The sequence below is a fragment of the Poeciliopsis prolifica genome, unplaced genomic scaffold (assembly GCF_027474105.1).
Source record: "Poeciliopsis prolifica strain line A6 unplaced genomic scaffold, Auburn_PproV2 SCAFFOLD144, whole genome shotgun sequence".
Taxonomy (NCBI): domain Eukaryota; kingdom Metazoa; phylum Chordata; class Actinopteri; order Cyprinodontiformes; family Poeciliidae; genus Poeciliopsis; species Poeciliopsis prolifica.
Window position 1 is genome coordinate 492,075 of NW_026562519.1, and position 17,183 is coordinate 509,257.

The 17,183-nt window shown below is 36.8% G+C and overlaps 1 protein-coding gene across 1 annotated transcript; it reads right to left on the reverse strand.

Moving 5' to 3' along the window:
• Window positions 1-6,931: 6,931 nt before the first annotated feature.
• On the reverse strand, window positions 6,932-16,855 carry ttpa (tocopherol (alpha) transfer protein). Its single transcript, XM_055025379.1, has 5 exons — window positions 16,603-16,855; window positions 14,406-14,559; window positions 11,616-11,809; window positions 11,399-11,509; window positions 6,932-11,254 (listed from the first exon to the last, which is right to left on the reverse strand). The coding sequence occupies exons 1-5, from the start codon at window positions 16,780-16,782 to the stop codon at window positions 11,006-11,008; spliced, it is 888 nt and encodes a 295-aa protein (XP_054881354.1). The 5' UTR covers window positions 16,783-16,855; the 3' UTR covers window positions 6,932-11,005.
• Between the last annotated feature and the right edge of the window lie 328 nt (window positions 16,856-17,183).

The window sequence follows — 17,183 nt, forward strand, 5'->3', positions numbered from 1 at the left end:
ATTTTCTGTTTGACCGTTTCCTGTAATAGTTGTATGTTGAATTCTGTGGGTAGAGGCTTGCATGGGGCTGTTTTCTTTGTTCCAGTTATTCCTGCTCCTGCTGGATTTCTGGTCATTCCCTCATGCTTCTATTCATTCTGACTATTCAGCCTGTACAATACAAATGCAAAGTTCTGGTTCCAGTGGATGCATGTCATGGACTTTCTCATTTTTAAATTTAAATTAGTGATTATCTAATTTAAATTTTATATGATGCTTTATATAAAGCTTTATATGATGTCCCTATAATGCAATATTTAGATGCCATGTAAACAAAAACATGCTCTATCTAGAAAAGTAGGATTATGAGGATTAAATAAATGACACCAGATGGGATTTTTAAAACGAATTCTTTTCTTAGGACGAGTTTCTTCTTTGCACTTTATGTCAGGCAGATGGCGCTGAAATAATGGAATAAATACTTTTCAGTGATAGTTGGCAAAATTACATTCTACATGCAGGTATATGTAAAATATTTTAAATATTGTGAAAAAATGCAATGCATTTTGTTACTTACTTCAATTGCAATTGTGACATGTTTGTTCTGCCTTACAGTGTATTTACTGCCTGTAAGGTAAGCAGCGGCTATGTTAGCCAAGTGTAAAATATTCATTAAATTAGTGTACCGAACTATTTCTGTTTGTGCATTTACGTACAAATTACATTTTTGTACTGGGGATGTTTGATTATTTTGTAAAAAGAAAACGTTTGAATGTTGACAGTCTGTTTATTGCCTGCAGGGGCGATTCTAGGATCTGACCTTTAGAAGTGCTTAGCCCCCAGCAGGGCTAAGGACCAAAAGAAGTTATTTGTTGGTGCATTTTTCTAAATGTCACTGCTTATTTACACTCACATAAGACATTAAATAGTTTTGTCTAACTAAAACTGTTAACTACATACAGATCTAGAAAAAATTAAGAGACCACTGCACTGAACCCCATTGAAAACCTCCTGGTTATTCCACCAAATATTGATTTCAGAACTCTTTCTGAATTAAAACATTAGTTTTGTTGTTTCTAGATGAATATGAACTTGTTTTCTGTGCATTATTCAAGGTCTGAAAGCATTGCACCTTTTTTCTTATTTGACCTCTTTTCATTTTCTGAAATAAATACTAAGTTTTTGCTTGGCATTGCAGAGACATGTCGTCAATAGTTCAACAATCTTCATTTTACTTGAACATTTAGCTATAAAGAGTAAAATCAGAAGACTGAGTTTTTTCCTGAGCTGTATATATATGAAACAGAGTCACACTACATCATGCCTGCCAACATCTGCTAGCATTAATGAGACACAAGCAGCTGTGGAGTGACACACTCCGAGTGGAGTCTGCTCACCCAGAAATGAAAATAAATCCACTTAAATCTATGCATTTTATTTCAAGAACATTTTATTAAATTCATAGGATTAATAAACCCAAAACCAGTTTATTATCAAGGTAGAAGGTCAGGTTAAGGACTAATTCCTGCTTGTCATTAATCTGAACTTTATTTGAAAATCATACTTAGAATTTACATTACCATTATTTTTATCTGAACATTATGCAGCTGTTGGTCTTTTTTCTTGAAACAAGAACGTATGTCCATCTATGGAAAAGTGAACATTATGAGTTGGGGTTTTACTATTTCACTTCACAGTTCATAAAGTGGGTTTGTCATAGTTTCAATATAAAACACCTTTTTCTTCGCAAAGAAACACCCTGACCCTAACATTCTGTGCTGTTCTTTAGTTTTACCTTATTTAAGTGACTCCAGAGAGATTTGGGAGAGTAATTACAAAACAACACAACAGTCTCTAATCAAACTTCAGAGCAACAAGCATATCAGACTAACCCATTATTTATCCAAATATTTTGCACACTTGCAATATTTTGTACTGAACAACAACAACATAATATTCAAATAAATAAAGCCAATGCTGTACACAATTTCTATTCATAAATATCACAAACATAATTCTAAATTAAGTACTGCATTGCCCATTGCAAAAAATCACTAAGCATAATATTGTGCATTACAAGTTGCCATCTGAATAAAGATGCTGATGACACAAGTCTGGCCCTTATTGCTGGTTAAAATAATCTATATAATGGTCTTTACTGTTTTCGTTAGAGGCTGACTACAATGTCCCCTGTGGTAAATCTGGTCTAGAACCAGTGTGTTCTATGGGGAACACTTAAAAATGAATTACACAAAAAGCATAACAATATATGCTGATGTATATAGATATATTAAGTCAGTAAAAGAGCCACTTGTGTCTCCAGAGATTCAAGTTGCAGATTCCTGACCTACCAGATGGGAAATGAGATTCTATCTAGGGCTATTGTAAACAAATATTTTAATAATCGAGTAATCTATTGATTATTCTTATGATTAATTGAGTAATCGGATACTTAATTAACATTGGTTATTAACATGGGTTAATTGAGTATCCAACTCAATTAACATCGGTAAATCTAACATAACAGCAGTATTACTATTGCATATCAATATCAGTCCAATTTTTCAATTTTGAGATTTCCTAACAGTAACTTTTCTGTAGTTTAGAAAACAGTGGCGGAGCCAGAGGGGTGGCCGGGATGGCACTTGCCACCCCCAACAGACCCCTGGCCACCCCTACTGCCACCCCACTGGAAATGGTAATTTTAAAATATAATACTTATGAGATCGGCAAAGATTTGCCAGGAAAACTGTAATTTCCGACTGTCCCTGAAGGCAGCTCGATGCCCGCGGCTTTAGAGTTACACCATTCAGGAGTTTTGCAGGTATTTACATTTTACCGCTCAGCAGTAACCGCTGTTTCCTTCCTAATGAGAGGCGGCACTTGTCATACATTTCTAAAAAGAAACAAAATGGTTGTGTACCGCTGCATAGTGCCTCGTTTATTATATTAGCCATGCTAGTGCTGGTAGATCGTGTTTTAGACAGATTCTTTTAACATATGTTTTAGTGACATGCTGCCCTCTAATGTTTTATATCTCCCAGCTCTTGCTTGAAATGTGTGGTAAGAATATGAGAAAAACCATTAAGTTTTATAATGACTGAAATGTAAGTCGGCTATGTCATATGAAAACTTTGAATTATAACCTAACTAGTTATATTAATTTTAATTAATGTATTTTTAATTTAGTATTTTAGCTAGCTACAGAAAACTAAAAACTATAGTTTAAATAATAGTTAAAATAGTGTCTCTGCCAAACAGTCATGGAGTCTAAATACCAGGCTGTCTTATTTTGTGTAGAGCCCAAATGAAGAGAGAAGGGAAGATCTCCCAGTTCTTCTTAAAGAGGCAAAAACCAGGGCCAGACCTGGACCAGACAGAACCCTGCAGCAGTGACCAGGACCAGACAGAACTCTGCAGCAGTGACCAGGACCAGACAGAACCCTGCAGCAGTGACCAGGACCAGACAGAACCCTGCAGCAGTGAACAGGACCAGACAGAACCCCGCAGCAGTGACCAACCTGGAGAATCCAGCCAAGAGACTCCAGGCCCAAGTGTATCACCAGCGGGTTAGAGTCTGTGACAGAGAGTTATTAAGTATTAAAATACAATAAGCCTAATTCTAAAGGTTAGCATGATGCTTTTTGCATTTTTTATTGTGTCTGTTTATGCATTTCCAATGAAGTTCCAGAGAGAGATGAGGGTGATACAGATTCAGAGTCAGACTCTGGGGAGGAAGACAGTGAAGCAGAAGGAAGTGGCACTGAACTGCCCCCACCCAGCACAACCTATTGCACACCAGAAGGACCAGTTTATTTATTATTTATTTATTTATTCTGAATTTGTTTTTGGTCATATTCTGGGCTCTGAGTTTACATTTACATGTTCACTGTTCCATAGTGCCGTTTAACGTCTTGTTTGGTCATGGCAAATCTTTGTTAAATAAACCATTTTAATTTGAGTGTGTGTGAGAAAATATTTGTTTCCTTTCGTTCATCATTTGTATATGGACCCTTCTGATAAAGCCTTGGTCACCCTGTAGCCACCCCTTGAAAAAAAGTCTAGCTCCGCCACTGTTAGAAAATTAACCTGTAACAATAATAGCTCACTTTCTAAGTTAACCTGAAGAAAAGTTGTACAAAAATCTGAAATTGTATTCAAGTTAATAATTAAGAGGCATTCATCTACCGTCAGTTTAATCAATGAACTCTGACCTTACCCAGACATTTATAGCTTTGTGTTCAGCAATAATAGTGACAGGATTTAACGTCTTCGTTCGTCACACACAGAAACATCTACCAGGTATGTAACGCCTAGCATTAGTGGCGACCAGGAAGACATGAAATTTATTTTCCTGTTCATCCTCAAAGCTATGCATCTAAAGCACAGCCGCCCGCAATGTTCAGTCTACCTGCTCACCTGTATAAATAATCCCGCAATGTTCAGTCTACCTGCTCACCTGTATAAATAATCCCGCAGTGTTCAGTCTACCTCCAGCCACAACAATTTAGCTGACGTTAATATTTCCTGTTTTATTTTGGTCAGTATTGTTACATTTAGTCAGACAATTACGTATTGGTTCAATCCGAGATGTGACATTCAACTTTTTTTACAGAGGGTTGGTAATTCGATACAGGGGTGCTGAAGTACAGTTTTAGGGATGCTAAGGCACCCGTAAAACAGGCCTAGATACGCCACTGACTGCCTCTTAGGTGGACGAAATAAACGCGGCAAAGTCTCTGAAGAGCCCTGTGTCTGATTCCTCTCCTGCACGGACCACATCCCGCCTTCACACATAAAACACAACACAGAGTCCATAGGGTGTCTTCCATCATCTGCAGGTTTAATGACAGAAACCCTGGGTGACAATAACTGTTACTGTTGCCAATAACTGTAGTATAGAAAAGCTATAAAAAGAACATCCATTTCGGAAATGTGCGGTGCAAAATTAAATGGTCTTTCCAAATTCAAATAGCTTTAATTTCCTGAGGGAGTCTTCCCAAGGGATCAATAATGTAGAAGTCTAAGTCTAAGTCTCAAAAGCTGACATTAGAAAACAAAACTAGTTTTTTTTAATTTTTTTATTCAATACGTCATGCTGGACTGTACATAACTACCCAGAAGGTGGCAGTAAAACAAATATTTGACACTCAAACTTTACAAAAGGTGAAATAAAGATTAAGGCAAAGAAACTGGATGAAAACGACTTTTAGTTTAATTTTATTTCACCTTTGCCCTCATTGGGAAACTCAGTGAATGGTGCTGGAGGAGACCCACTGGTGGCGTGTCATTTACTCCAGTTGCAAATGTTTTGAAGTTTGGATGATCTTCCATTATAAAACATTTTTTTCATTAATTAATATACCAAATATTCAAAACAGTACAATAATTAAATGTGTGTGTATCATGTGGACATAACTGGGAAAACTGCAAAGATTTTCTTTCTCACTTGAAATTAGAACTAATGTAACTGAATAATCAATGTAACCAGCAGTAGGCCAGCCATGTTTGTATGACAATAAGTGACTGTGTAGTATTACTTACACAAAGAGAGTTAACATTCTGACCAACATTGTTAATATGAAATGCAAAAAGTGTTGGGATAAAGTGTAGATACTTGAGGAACATTCTTTGTAACTTCAAAACGGAGACAGAGATTTATGCCAACAGCAAAAAAACATCTTTTTTTCCCCTCACCAGCGAGGAGAAAAAATACCATTGAGAGGAAGAAACTGCTTATGACTGAGAATTGTTTTTAAACCAATTGATGTTTGGGACAGAAAGGCCTGTATAGTCTTTACTGAGTATTGTGACAGAAAAAACTTTTCTCACTCATCTTTGTCCTGATTTGAATAGCTTTTGAGTCAAAACCATTTTATGATGGACATTCACTTAAAATTTGCAGAACCTGAAAAAAAAGTTTTTGTTCTGTGCTGTCCAGAAAATGTAAAGTAACACACAACAGAAACAACTCTCCAAATGTTGACACATTGAAGACCACACTGTCTTCTTCGGTTCATTTTAAGACTCAAATAATCTACTTATTCTCTTTTATATGAAATAAGCCTCAACAGGTCAGGTCAGTAAAATATATAAACTTCTTTTTTCTTTCCTGTCAGGTTTCAATGTAATGATTAACTGCTTTTCTCTGGGTGCGCACTTGGTCATAGGTCAAGTTTCATAGTGTTTGAAACTGAGGACAGTACTTCCACAGACTTGTTTCTAAGTTGTGTAACGTTGACTAAGCAATATTTCAGAATCACATAGAGGGGATATTAGTGGTTTGGTAAGAAAATCTAAATGTTGGAGGCTAAAGTAGTCTACAATATCTTCTAATTCATCGTTACCCTAATTAAAAATCAATTTAATATTAGTTATAATTGAAAAAAAGTGAGTCATAAAGAAATATTCCTTTTGAATTTGGTGTTGCAACTATCAGTTAACCTGTTTTAAGGAGAGCCCGTTGAACTGTTGTCGGTATCAGCTGATATGCAAACTGCCAGCAGAGATAAGAGGTCATGATAAACTGCTATACATGATTTCCACCACACAGCATGTATCTGTAACATGTAGAACAACATCTCTAAAAGGCTTTCTGTGCATCTGTCTGAACATTCGCAGCTCATTCATCATCAGGCAGATCAGCAGCTGCAGAACAGAGAATGTTTATCCGAGTTTGGGCTGATTGACATGAGGTTACCTCACTGACCAAAGGTCTGTATAGTGTGTACAAAGCAGAGCGGCACAAAAACACCAACGAGGAGACAAAGAGTGACAAGGAAAAGAATCGTCTGTGATGTCCACTGTCATTGAAGAGAAGCAGAAATAAGATAGAGGGACCTAACTTTGTCCATTTTGAATATTTAATATGATAAATGAAAAAAATCAAAACCAGAGACACAGATCTATGCTAACAATAAGAATATAAACATGACCAGAAGGATGCCTGCTTCACCCAGCACACTTTATTATCAATTGACAGACATCATATTGTCCTGTTTGATACAGCCAGTCAACTCATCTCAGGATGTGGCAGAACATGTCAGAATGCATTCAAATCACTTTCTGAAAACATGCAATTTAGAGAAAATAACAAATACAGCACATTCAAAAGTGCAGCTGTCAATTGTAGTTATGGATTTCAGAACTTTGTGAAAATGATAGTAGCAGCAGCATTATGACACCTGAGTTCACACAAAAGACCAAAAAGTGTTAGAATGTGAAAAACAAGACTAATAACAATGATCACAAAATTCTCTACAAGATTATGACAAAAATTACTGTCCAGTTATTAGAAATTAAAGTGCTGTACTCACAATCAAGGAGATCTGCAACTGAGGACAATGACTTTTTAAATCTACATAATGTGCATGTGTTGTAAGCTGTTCACAATACAGATTATTAGTACAGGGAATAAAACACAGATATGCAATAAGACAATAAAAGTTGTACAAGCGTGTGCTTGTCACTATCAACAATGACTAATAGACACAATTTGAATAGTTTGAGTTACAATATTAAAATTTTCTTTGGGTTATTCATATAATTTGGTTTAATTTGATTTCAGCTGGAAATTTTTTTTGGGTATGTAGCGACATTACCAGCTTTGAATTTCTGGAGACTGATGTTTCTTCTTAGCAAAGTAGGAGAAACTCAGTCAGACTGTCAGTGTCAGTATTCAAGACTTGCCACAGATTCTCATGTAGATTCATGTCTAGACTTTGACTAGTCCATCCTTAAAAATTAATATAGAATTTAGTTGTTGCTTTTTCTGTTCTTTCAGGGCTATTGTTCTACTTGAAGTTGAAACTTTAACCTACAGTTTTGTGAACAGACCTATCTTTACATGTGAAAAACTTTATGTTTGGTATTAGCACTCATTTTATGTAGTGTCAGATGGAGGGATAACCAAGTTTTGACTTTAGTTTCCCCTTTTCAAAATAAATGAAGGTGTATATATAAATATATATATTCAATAGACTTTATTTGTCATGTTGTAACATTTAAGCCGGGGTTTTATGAAGCACAAACCTTTTAATTATAACTTTATAAAAAAGTACCAAATCAAGACAGTGCTGATTTGCAGCCTGAGACAACTCTTATATAGGGAGGAAGGAAATGTGAGTTTTGTTTGGTACTTGTGAGAACTTTGTCAGAAAAGTTCAATTTGATTATTGCACTACATTACATTATTTACCTAAGGAAAGTTATAAATGTCTATTAGTGCAATGTTGCTTTGATATTGTCTGGCAAGCAGAGAAACAACAAGTATCTATGGAATCCAATATAACACCATATGTTTAGTGACGGCTTAAAACTTTCAGGCTATGAAGTAAAACTAAACATAACTACATTCAAGAAAACACAAATAATCAGATATATGAATGTTTAAGGTCATTTTATTATCACCTGCAATCCAATTATTGCACAGACTTGTTTTGTGTGAGTTTCGCATATGAAAAATATACTGACATTTTTAAATCATACTTCATAGGTTAAATTACTCTCAACAAAAATCATAATTTAGCATTTCAAAAATAATTATCAATAAATTCTATTTCTTGAAAGCAATAATAATAATCAAAATACATTGTATTCACAGAAACTGTTGCAGAAATACTGCATATTTCACAACTCCCTAACATTATTACATCAACATCTATGTTAGTCATTTCTACAAGACTGATATTAGTCCAAAATATATTCATAAGTATGAAAGATAGAGACAGTTTTTTTGGAAAAGTTGTTAAAATTGTAGATATGGAATGTAATTGAATTCAAATGAACACATTATTAAAATATTCTAGAAGCAGTAGGAACAAGTTTGATTATATGAGTGGAACAGTTATAATGTTATGACTTCTGCCTTTAAAGTTTGGCTGTAGTAAAGGACTGAGCAGGTCTCTGTTTTTAGAGATTGGTCCAAAAAATGTGGAGGATCTCAGCCAGTAGAACCCACATTAGAATGAATGAACTTGGTTCTTTTGAGACATTATCAGTAGGTAACGTTTTACTTACTTTGCCTAACTCTTTCAACGCCTTCATTTTCTATTAGTATTCAGTGTGTGATGATAAATCAAGTCCTTGATTAAAACATTAAACATCCTAGGGAAAAAGAAAGAAAACTTTCCCTCAACTATTGTAAGATATTCACAAATCAGAAACCAAGCTTGAAGAATGTGTAACAAATATGAAATAGTAGTCCAGACTTTTCTTGAGTATTAATCTATTTCTATGGAGTTCTAAGACTAAGAAAACTTACACAGCAGTATTTGAGATTATTTTCTATAATCTCAAATTGTGTTTTAAAGAGTCACTTTTAGGGATGAATCATAAAACATATAATATAGACAATATTATTGGTAAATATTGTAATATTTTTTGTTTTGTTTTTTCATTTGTGCTTTCTGTGAACAAATGAACAGCTACTCAAAACAGATACTGTTGAAAGCCGTCAACCACTAACATTATTAGTGGTTGATAGTTACCCAGTCACAACAGGCTCACAACAGTTATAAATAAAATGTCTTATTTCCATTTTAAACTTATCATCATCACTTATACAACAAAAATAGTTTAAAAGTGCTGGAGGCTTCCTAGTAAACACAGTCTTTGTTAGCCAACTCTGCTGGACAACAACTTCCAATCTTATTTGAAAATAAGTTTTAAATTTAGATAACAGGGTGCCAAGCTTAAAACTCACACCTTCATATCACAGACTCATATTGATAGCTCGGACTGAAAGTTAAAAACAGTTAAAATCTTAAATTTGGTGGACCGATTCTGTCCGTTAACATCTGAGGAAGGTTTTTTATTTTTTTTAGAAGTTCTAGCTAACAGCATATGAGAGCAGGGCCAATACATGCAATTCAAAAACAGGGCAGTTTGTTCTCTTCCCTAGATTTTCAAGAACAAAATGACATTCTGTTCTTTTAACATTTTAACACAATATTTTCTGTTCTTTTAACATGTCTGTTACGGTCACTGACCTCTAGGGGCTCTCTTCATGAGAGAGTCCTCTCTCTCTGTGTTTCAGATGCACAGGTGAAATGTGTTGGAGCTCATCAGCCACCCCATAAAGAGCTTCATACAACCAGTGTTGGATCCCTTCTTGTTTGGGCCTTGACCTGATCTGACACTGTGACTGACTGAGTGATTTTGGCTGTGAGCCTTTGAAGTGTGTTAACCAAAACCTGTTGTTTTTTTTCTCACAGTGGAAGCTGGTAGGGGTTCTCTGCCATTTGTGTTCAACCATTTTTCTCCTGTTTTGATGGCTAGCCAGGGAGTTCAGGTTTTGTACTTTCTTTTCTTCTATTTATCATTAGAAAGTTCTTTTTAATTTCTTAGCTAGACAGAGGGGGGGTGTTTTGTTTGTTATTTTGGCCTTGGAGACCCTGAAGATAAATACTTCCCTGTGTTCTGTTCTTTGTTTTAGTTGACTTACCTGCACTGTAAATAAATTATCCACATTTTGCTACAGACAACTGTTTGTTTTTTGTGTTACAACCAGCGCCGGATTTTACCCTTATTGGTCTGGGAGGGTTGTAACAATGTCGCATTTGCATTAGAAAGTGACTTGGATAGAAATCAATTGTTATTAACTTTGAAGATTGAGGCAAACTGTACACCACTACCAAGCTCCCTCCAGGTATGACAGACTGGACAGTGTTCAGCATTTGAGGCTTCCATAACTGTCTGGTTCAAAGCCAACCAAGTGTAAAACCTAAATACTTTATTAGTGCATCAAATGAGAATAGAAATAGTAGCTTTACTTTCTGGACTTCAGATTAATCCCAGCCTGTCCAGACATAATTCTGACAACATCTTCTGATTGATGTTTATTAGAGTAATTTTATTGCAACTTCATCCTACTGATCAGAATTTGAGCTAAAAATGTAACAAGACAGAAAGTTAATTCAGAAGTAAACTTCACTAACAACACACCATCACTCAGATGATTTGGTCCTCAAAGGTATAAAGCAGCTCTGACTTTAGTCATGATGTCATCCAGCCAACAACTTATACATCAGCCATCGGTGAGTGTCATTGTCTCATTTTCCTCTGAGATCAAAGCATCTCCAGTTTTTGTGGAGATGTCTCCTGTTGGGTGGGAAGCAATCTGTTTCAAGAGGTTCTCAGATTGAAACAGTTCCTGGGTCCAAGCCTGACAGACTTCTTCTATTCCCAAATCCTCTCCTCCATACTCTGGAGGGAGAACATCTGGTGAGAAGAAGTCACTTAAGGTACGGTGAAAGTCTGTACCATGCATATGAACCTATGGCAGAAAAAATACCATAAACCTTGTGGTACCTCCACAGTGGATATTTGTGTGTAAACCAGAAAGTAAGAAAATGGTTATTGTCATCTCTGTGCTGAAGCAGATTATTGTGTGGAAGCGGACAATGATGGTGACTCTCACCCTCTGCTTGATCTTATCTGGCAGAAAGGGACGGATCATAGTGAAGACTGGACGGAAGAATATCGGCTCATTAACCAAATGAATTCCTCTCACTTTTAGTGGAAAAGAGTCCTGAAAAAAGGATTATACAATCACATTATTTGGTGCTGGACACAATATCATATAAGCAGTAGAGTTGAATCTTGGGTGTCATTTTCATCCCATCTCATCTTCATACCGAAAGCACAGAGGATATCTTTCTGGCGAGGGAAGGGTTAATCTGCAGGGCATGGCCCAAACTCCACCCCTTCAGGTCAAATATTGCCTTCAAACCTCGTCTCTGTGTCTCTGTCTCCCTGGAGATGATTTCTGATGTCATCAGGCTGACCCTGAACACCTGGAAGGCCGACCAATCTTTTGGGTTCCATTGCCCTGCAGAAGTAAATGTAGCATTAGGCTTTTGGATGAATGTAACTGCAAATAGATGAGAGACAGAGGGCATCCTGGGTCAGTCCACATTTCATCACGACAACACAAAGGCCAAGACCATGCACACATACACCCACCTAATAACATTGTAGAGCAGACAAAAATCTATCATGCCTTATTATCAAACATGAAAGAGAGAAACTCAGAGAACAGACCTGAACTCTACACTGAATGACCCAGGCTGAGTAACATCTGCTTCATTATGCAAAATGAAACAAATATTACTTAACTGGTCCAAAGTCAACCATAGTGTCTTCTCGAAAGCTTGACATAAACACTATTTTCTTTCTACTCTCTCCTGTACCAGGTGGACCCATATGTTGTGTCAGAGTTTACATCTAAGCACCATAAAAATGTGTTTGTTAAGAGCAGGAGACCTGATGGGCCACACAGTGGCGGAGCTAAAATTTTTTTCAAGGGGTGGCCAAAGGATGGGCAAGGCTTTATCAGAGGGGTCCATATACGAAAGGAAAAGATATTTGTTTCCTTTCGTTCAAAATGAATTAATATAACGAGTTAGGTTATAATTCAAAGCTTTCATATGACATAGCCTACTTACATTTCAGTCATTATAAAACTTAATGGTTTTTCACATATTCTTACCACACACATTTCAAGCAAGAGCTAGGAGAAATAAAACATTAGAGGGCAACATATGCTAAAACATATGTTAAAAGAATCTGTCTAAAACACGATCTATCAGCACTAGCATGGCTAATATAATAAACGAGGCACTATGCAGCGGTGCACAACCATTTTGTTTTTCTTTTTAGAAATGTATGACAAGAGCCGCCTCTCATTAAGAAGGAAACACCGGTTACTGCTGAGCGGTAAAATGTAAATACCTGCAAAACTCCTGACGGTGTAACTCTAAAGCCGTTGATGTTTTGGATCAAGCAGGACCCACCTGTCAGTTTAACCAACGAACAGCGTCGAGCATCGGGCTGCCTTCAGGGACAGTCGGAAATTACAGTTTTCCTGGCAAATCTTTGCCGATCTCATAAGTATTATATTTTAAAATTACCATTTCCAGTGGGGTGGCAGTAGGGGTGGCATGGGCTCTGTTGGGGGTGGCAAGTGCCACACCGGCCACCCCTCTGGCTCCACCACTGGGGCCACAGAGTAACCTCAATATGGCAAAAACAGCCTGAGGACAAAAATTATCTTTGTCCACATTAAAGATAACATTTACATTACTGTCATGATGCCATGATAGTAATGCAGGAGTTAATATTGGCAAGATTTTTTGAAAATGTGATGCAGCACATGCACAGGCGTTTGGATTCAGATGATTTTCAGATATGCTCTGCAGGGGGTGCAGTTGCCACTAAATATGTCATTTAATAACTTGAACTGAATGCATTTCAGCTCATTTATAATTTATTCAAAAAATACTTTAAAAATTCCAGAGGAAAATTAAATGTTGTTATAGTTCATTATCCAAGTGTTTTCAAGGACTTGCTGATGCATCTCCAGTAGCAGTCTGCTTTACAGTAAGTCAGAAGATAACAGTTTGAGGATTCTGCATGTTATGAAAAAGCTTCCTCTGTCCAGCCATCTCCAGAGGTTCCAGACTCCCCAGAACAGAACACGCCTGTTTATGTCCCTCACTCTGATGATGCTATCCCAACAGATGATACAGCAGCAGCATCTACAGATCATTTGCAGCATCTTGCTGCAAACACTGAAGGACCTAAGCTTGATTGTAAAATGGATGGCAAGCAAATGTTTTAATTCCATGGGAGGAACTGGATTCAAGTTTAAAAAGTGTGAATGTCAAATTTATTTCTAAAGCACATTTAAAACTAGAAAGTGCTTCACAAAGGGTAAAAGCAACAACATTAAAAACAATAATGAATTCAAAAAATAGGATAAACTTTTTGCAGCAGGACAGTGCAATCAGACAGGTCTGATTGAACTCAAACTGAAACCACAGCAATGAGTTTGCAGGAGAGATTTAAAAAAACTGTACAGACTCTGCAGCACAAATATGAAGAAGCTGGTTCCAGTCGTGTTTCTGCAGTGGCAGAGCCTCGATCTCTATTGGGTTTTAATCTGGTCATTAGTTGTACTAAGACCACGACAGAGACTTTGGATCATAAAAGTTAAGGAGAACCGTTAGATAATTAGATGCCAAACTTTTATGAGTAAGTAACACCGACATAAATACAAAAATGAGCAGGTAGCCAATGTAAATCCTTTAAACTGGAGTGAGGAGGTCATGCTTTCTGGTACCTGTTAAAAGACAAGCAGCAGTGTTTTGGACTAACTGCAAGTGATGGATTATTGATTGATTGAGTGATCGATTCCATAATATAAAGGATTGTAGTAATGTAATCTGCAAGTAATAAATGTAAGAACAATAGTTGTCAGGCTTTTTGGAAGAATGTAGGATTTGAAATTTGGTCAAACAGATTAAACCAAGTCTTGACTACAGTGGACATTTAGCAGAACTGTCTAAAACACTCTTAGATTCCTGCCTTTCTTGTGCCTGTAGAGGCGTCGTGCAACATTCTCACAAACACACAGCTATACACACCAATCCTGTAGATGAGCACCCTGCTGCCAGCCTGGTCCCGCTGTGGGAGAACAGCATGGTATGATGTCTTGAGGAGACCAAACACAGATAAAGGAGACAGGCAGGTGCTGATCTCAGGACTCTCCCTCCTCCAGTGCAGGTAGTTCAGCAAGAGCTGGAAACACATGTGGAAGAACCCTTACAGCTTGCTCTCCTATACATGAGCTTTGCATTTGACTAGACAATCAAATTGATATACCGCAGACCCCCGCCTGTTCAATATTTACAGAAAGTTCTGTGGAATGAGCTTCAACTTATTTAACCAAAATCAGATTTCTTTCGGTAGAGCATATCCAAAATACTTGAAAGAAAGCAGTTGGAAAAGCTGACATACTTTCATGCATTGATGGCTCTCACACTATTGGCTGATGTTTGCTTAGTGAGAACAAAACAGTCCGTGAGCACCATTTATTTTAATTGGCACTGATTTACTGAATCCTCAGGAGTGGATGCAAGGCACATAATAGATATTAGCTTTTGTGTAGAACTAAGACAATTTCCACTGAACACTTTAATAAATATTAACCAAAAATATGAATATATTTTTTTGGAACTTAATGACCAACACAATATGGTAAACAATTGTGCAGCAGAAATAAAATGAAAGTTTACATATATACATATGTATATCAAAGTTTAGCAGTTGTTTCTGTGGTAAGCTTATTTGCTTGTGTCCCAACTGCAGAGCTTTACCCCAGTTGGCTGGGCTCACCCTGCATTCAATTGCTTGTTTGTCAGACAGAAGTATTTTACACTCATTGACTTTGCAGAATAGTTTGTTTCTAAAACACTCAGAAATTGGTGCTCAAGTAAGAACTATTAGCTTCTCTAGATTTTGGAAGAAGAGGAGAAAAGAGTTAAACTAAATTGAGATTTTTTTAATGTCTCGTCTTTTAGGGAATGCTCCTCAAACAACAGGCTGTTTGATTTGCCTTATGTGTGTTTATAACACAGATTGTTTGTAACAACTAAAATTCTTGGCAATGTTAATATTAAAGCACATAATATTACTGAATACTTGAGATTATTTAGCACTTTTGTGTTGTTTAAGATCCAGCACCTTTGGCTGCAAGTTAATGGGTGATAGAGAAAAAGTGGATTTTTTTGTGGCAGACATGCTTCATTGGTTTACATTGTTCTCTGCTTTGAGAGACAGCAGAGAACATGTCTCAAAATTCTCATCTGAAATGCCTCAAATATGCTACCTACTGTGATCAAATCTCAAAAAGTGACATTTATAAATGCATGCTTCTTGAGCCTGAAATATTTGTTTTAATATTTATTTCTAGAAAAATCGTTTTTTATTTGAAAGTACCACAGTTTACATATAACGTTCTGTTTTGTTCATATAATTTGGACAAATTATATTAGACATTAGGATTAGTTAACATGTATATAAACATCTTTGAACCAAATATTTTTTTTATTCTTACTTCAGTAATTTTTAGAAATACAAATTCTAAAATATATGAAAGTAAAGCAGCTCTTATTGAGTGCTGCTCTATTCTGATACAGATGATCGTGCAAGATGCTAAATTTCCCAGAGAATGATGGAAAAATCAAGATTTGCCACATAATTAAGATGCATGAATTTACTTTACACGGGCCTGGTACCATCTGGCTGTAGCAATTGTAGGAACTATGATGCCAAGTCCAGACATCAAGAGACATTTTTGTGTGGATGTATTTCCTGAACTGTGAAAAATATGACTCTTCATCTGAATATTGCCTCTTTTCATTGGGTTATTTGTCTCGGTAGATAGTGTCTGACTTTCAGCTAGACAATTATCCAGTTAGATTTTTGTAGTTTATCATTTTTTGGTGCAGTGAGGACTAAAACTAGACTTTAAAATATTTAACACATTCTTTGCTCATTTTCTATTATAATATCGACTTAATAACTACAAAAACCACACAAGTGTACTTTGGGTGCAGATGTGGTCCATCATATGATGGATGTTTGTACTTCTGTATTGAATCTGTGAAAGCCTGTTGAGAACGTCAGAAAATAATTTTACAGGTTTGTGACAACAGATACCAAATCTGGAAGAAATCCTCAGAGCAGACTGCTTTTGCAAGATATCCTAAATAAAATTTTTGTTTTAACCAGCCTGTAACTGGTCAGTGTTTTCCCGCTGGGACAGCGCAGGTCCTGTACCTTCAGAGAAAGCGTCTGGTCGAAGTCTCTGGCGCGGAGAAATCTGATAAGGAAGCTGTCGGAGAACGTTCTCACAGAGGACAGATCGTCGGCCTGCAGGGCTGCCCGCCTTAGGCTCACCACATGCGGCCTCAGCTGCTCTGAGTCGTCCGGGAGCTCCGTGAGCTGAGATCCGTTCATATCGCAATCAGGTCGGGTTTCTGCTGCTGGTCTCCTCGGGACGCTGCTCAGGAGGAGCCGGACAGGAGGAGCCGGACAGGAGGAGCCGGTCCGGCTTCCAGAGGGGAGGGATTGTGAGTCGGAATGCATTTGCACACTGTAACAAATTGCCCTGTATTTTTACAGTATAATGCTGGCAGCAGGGTTGTCAGCATTATACTGTTAATTATACAGTACCCTTACTGTAATCAACTTTACAGTATATTACTATCACAAAAGAAATCTTTTGATTACAGCATATTGCTGTTTTTTTTATCAGATTTACAGTAGACTACTGGCAGCAGTGTTGCCAGTATATTTCAGTTTTCTATGGTACCATTACTGTTGAATTCACATACTGTAAATTTCCAATATAAAATAGA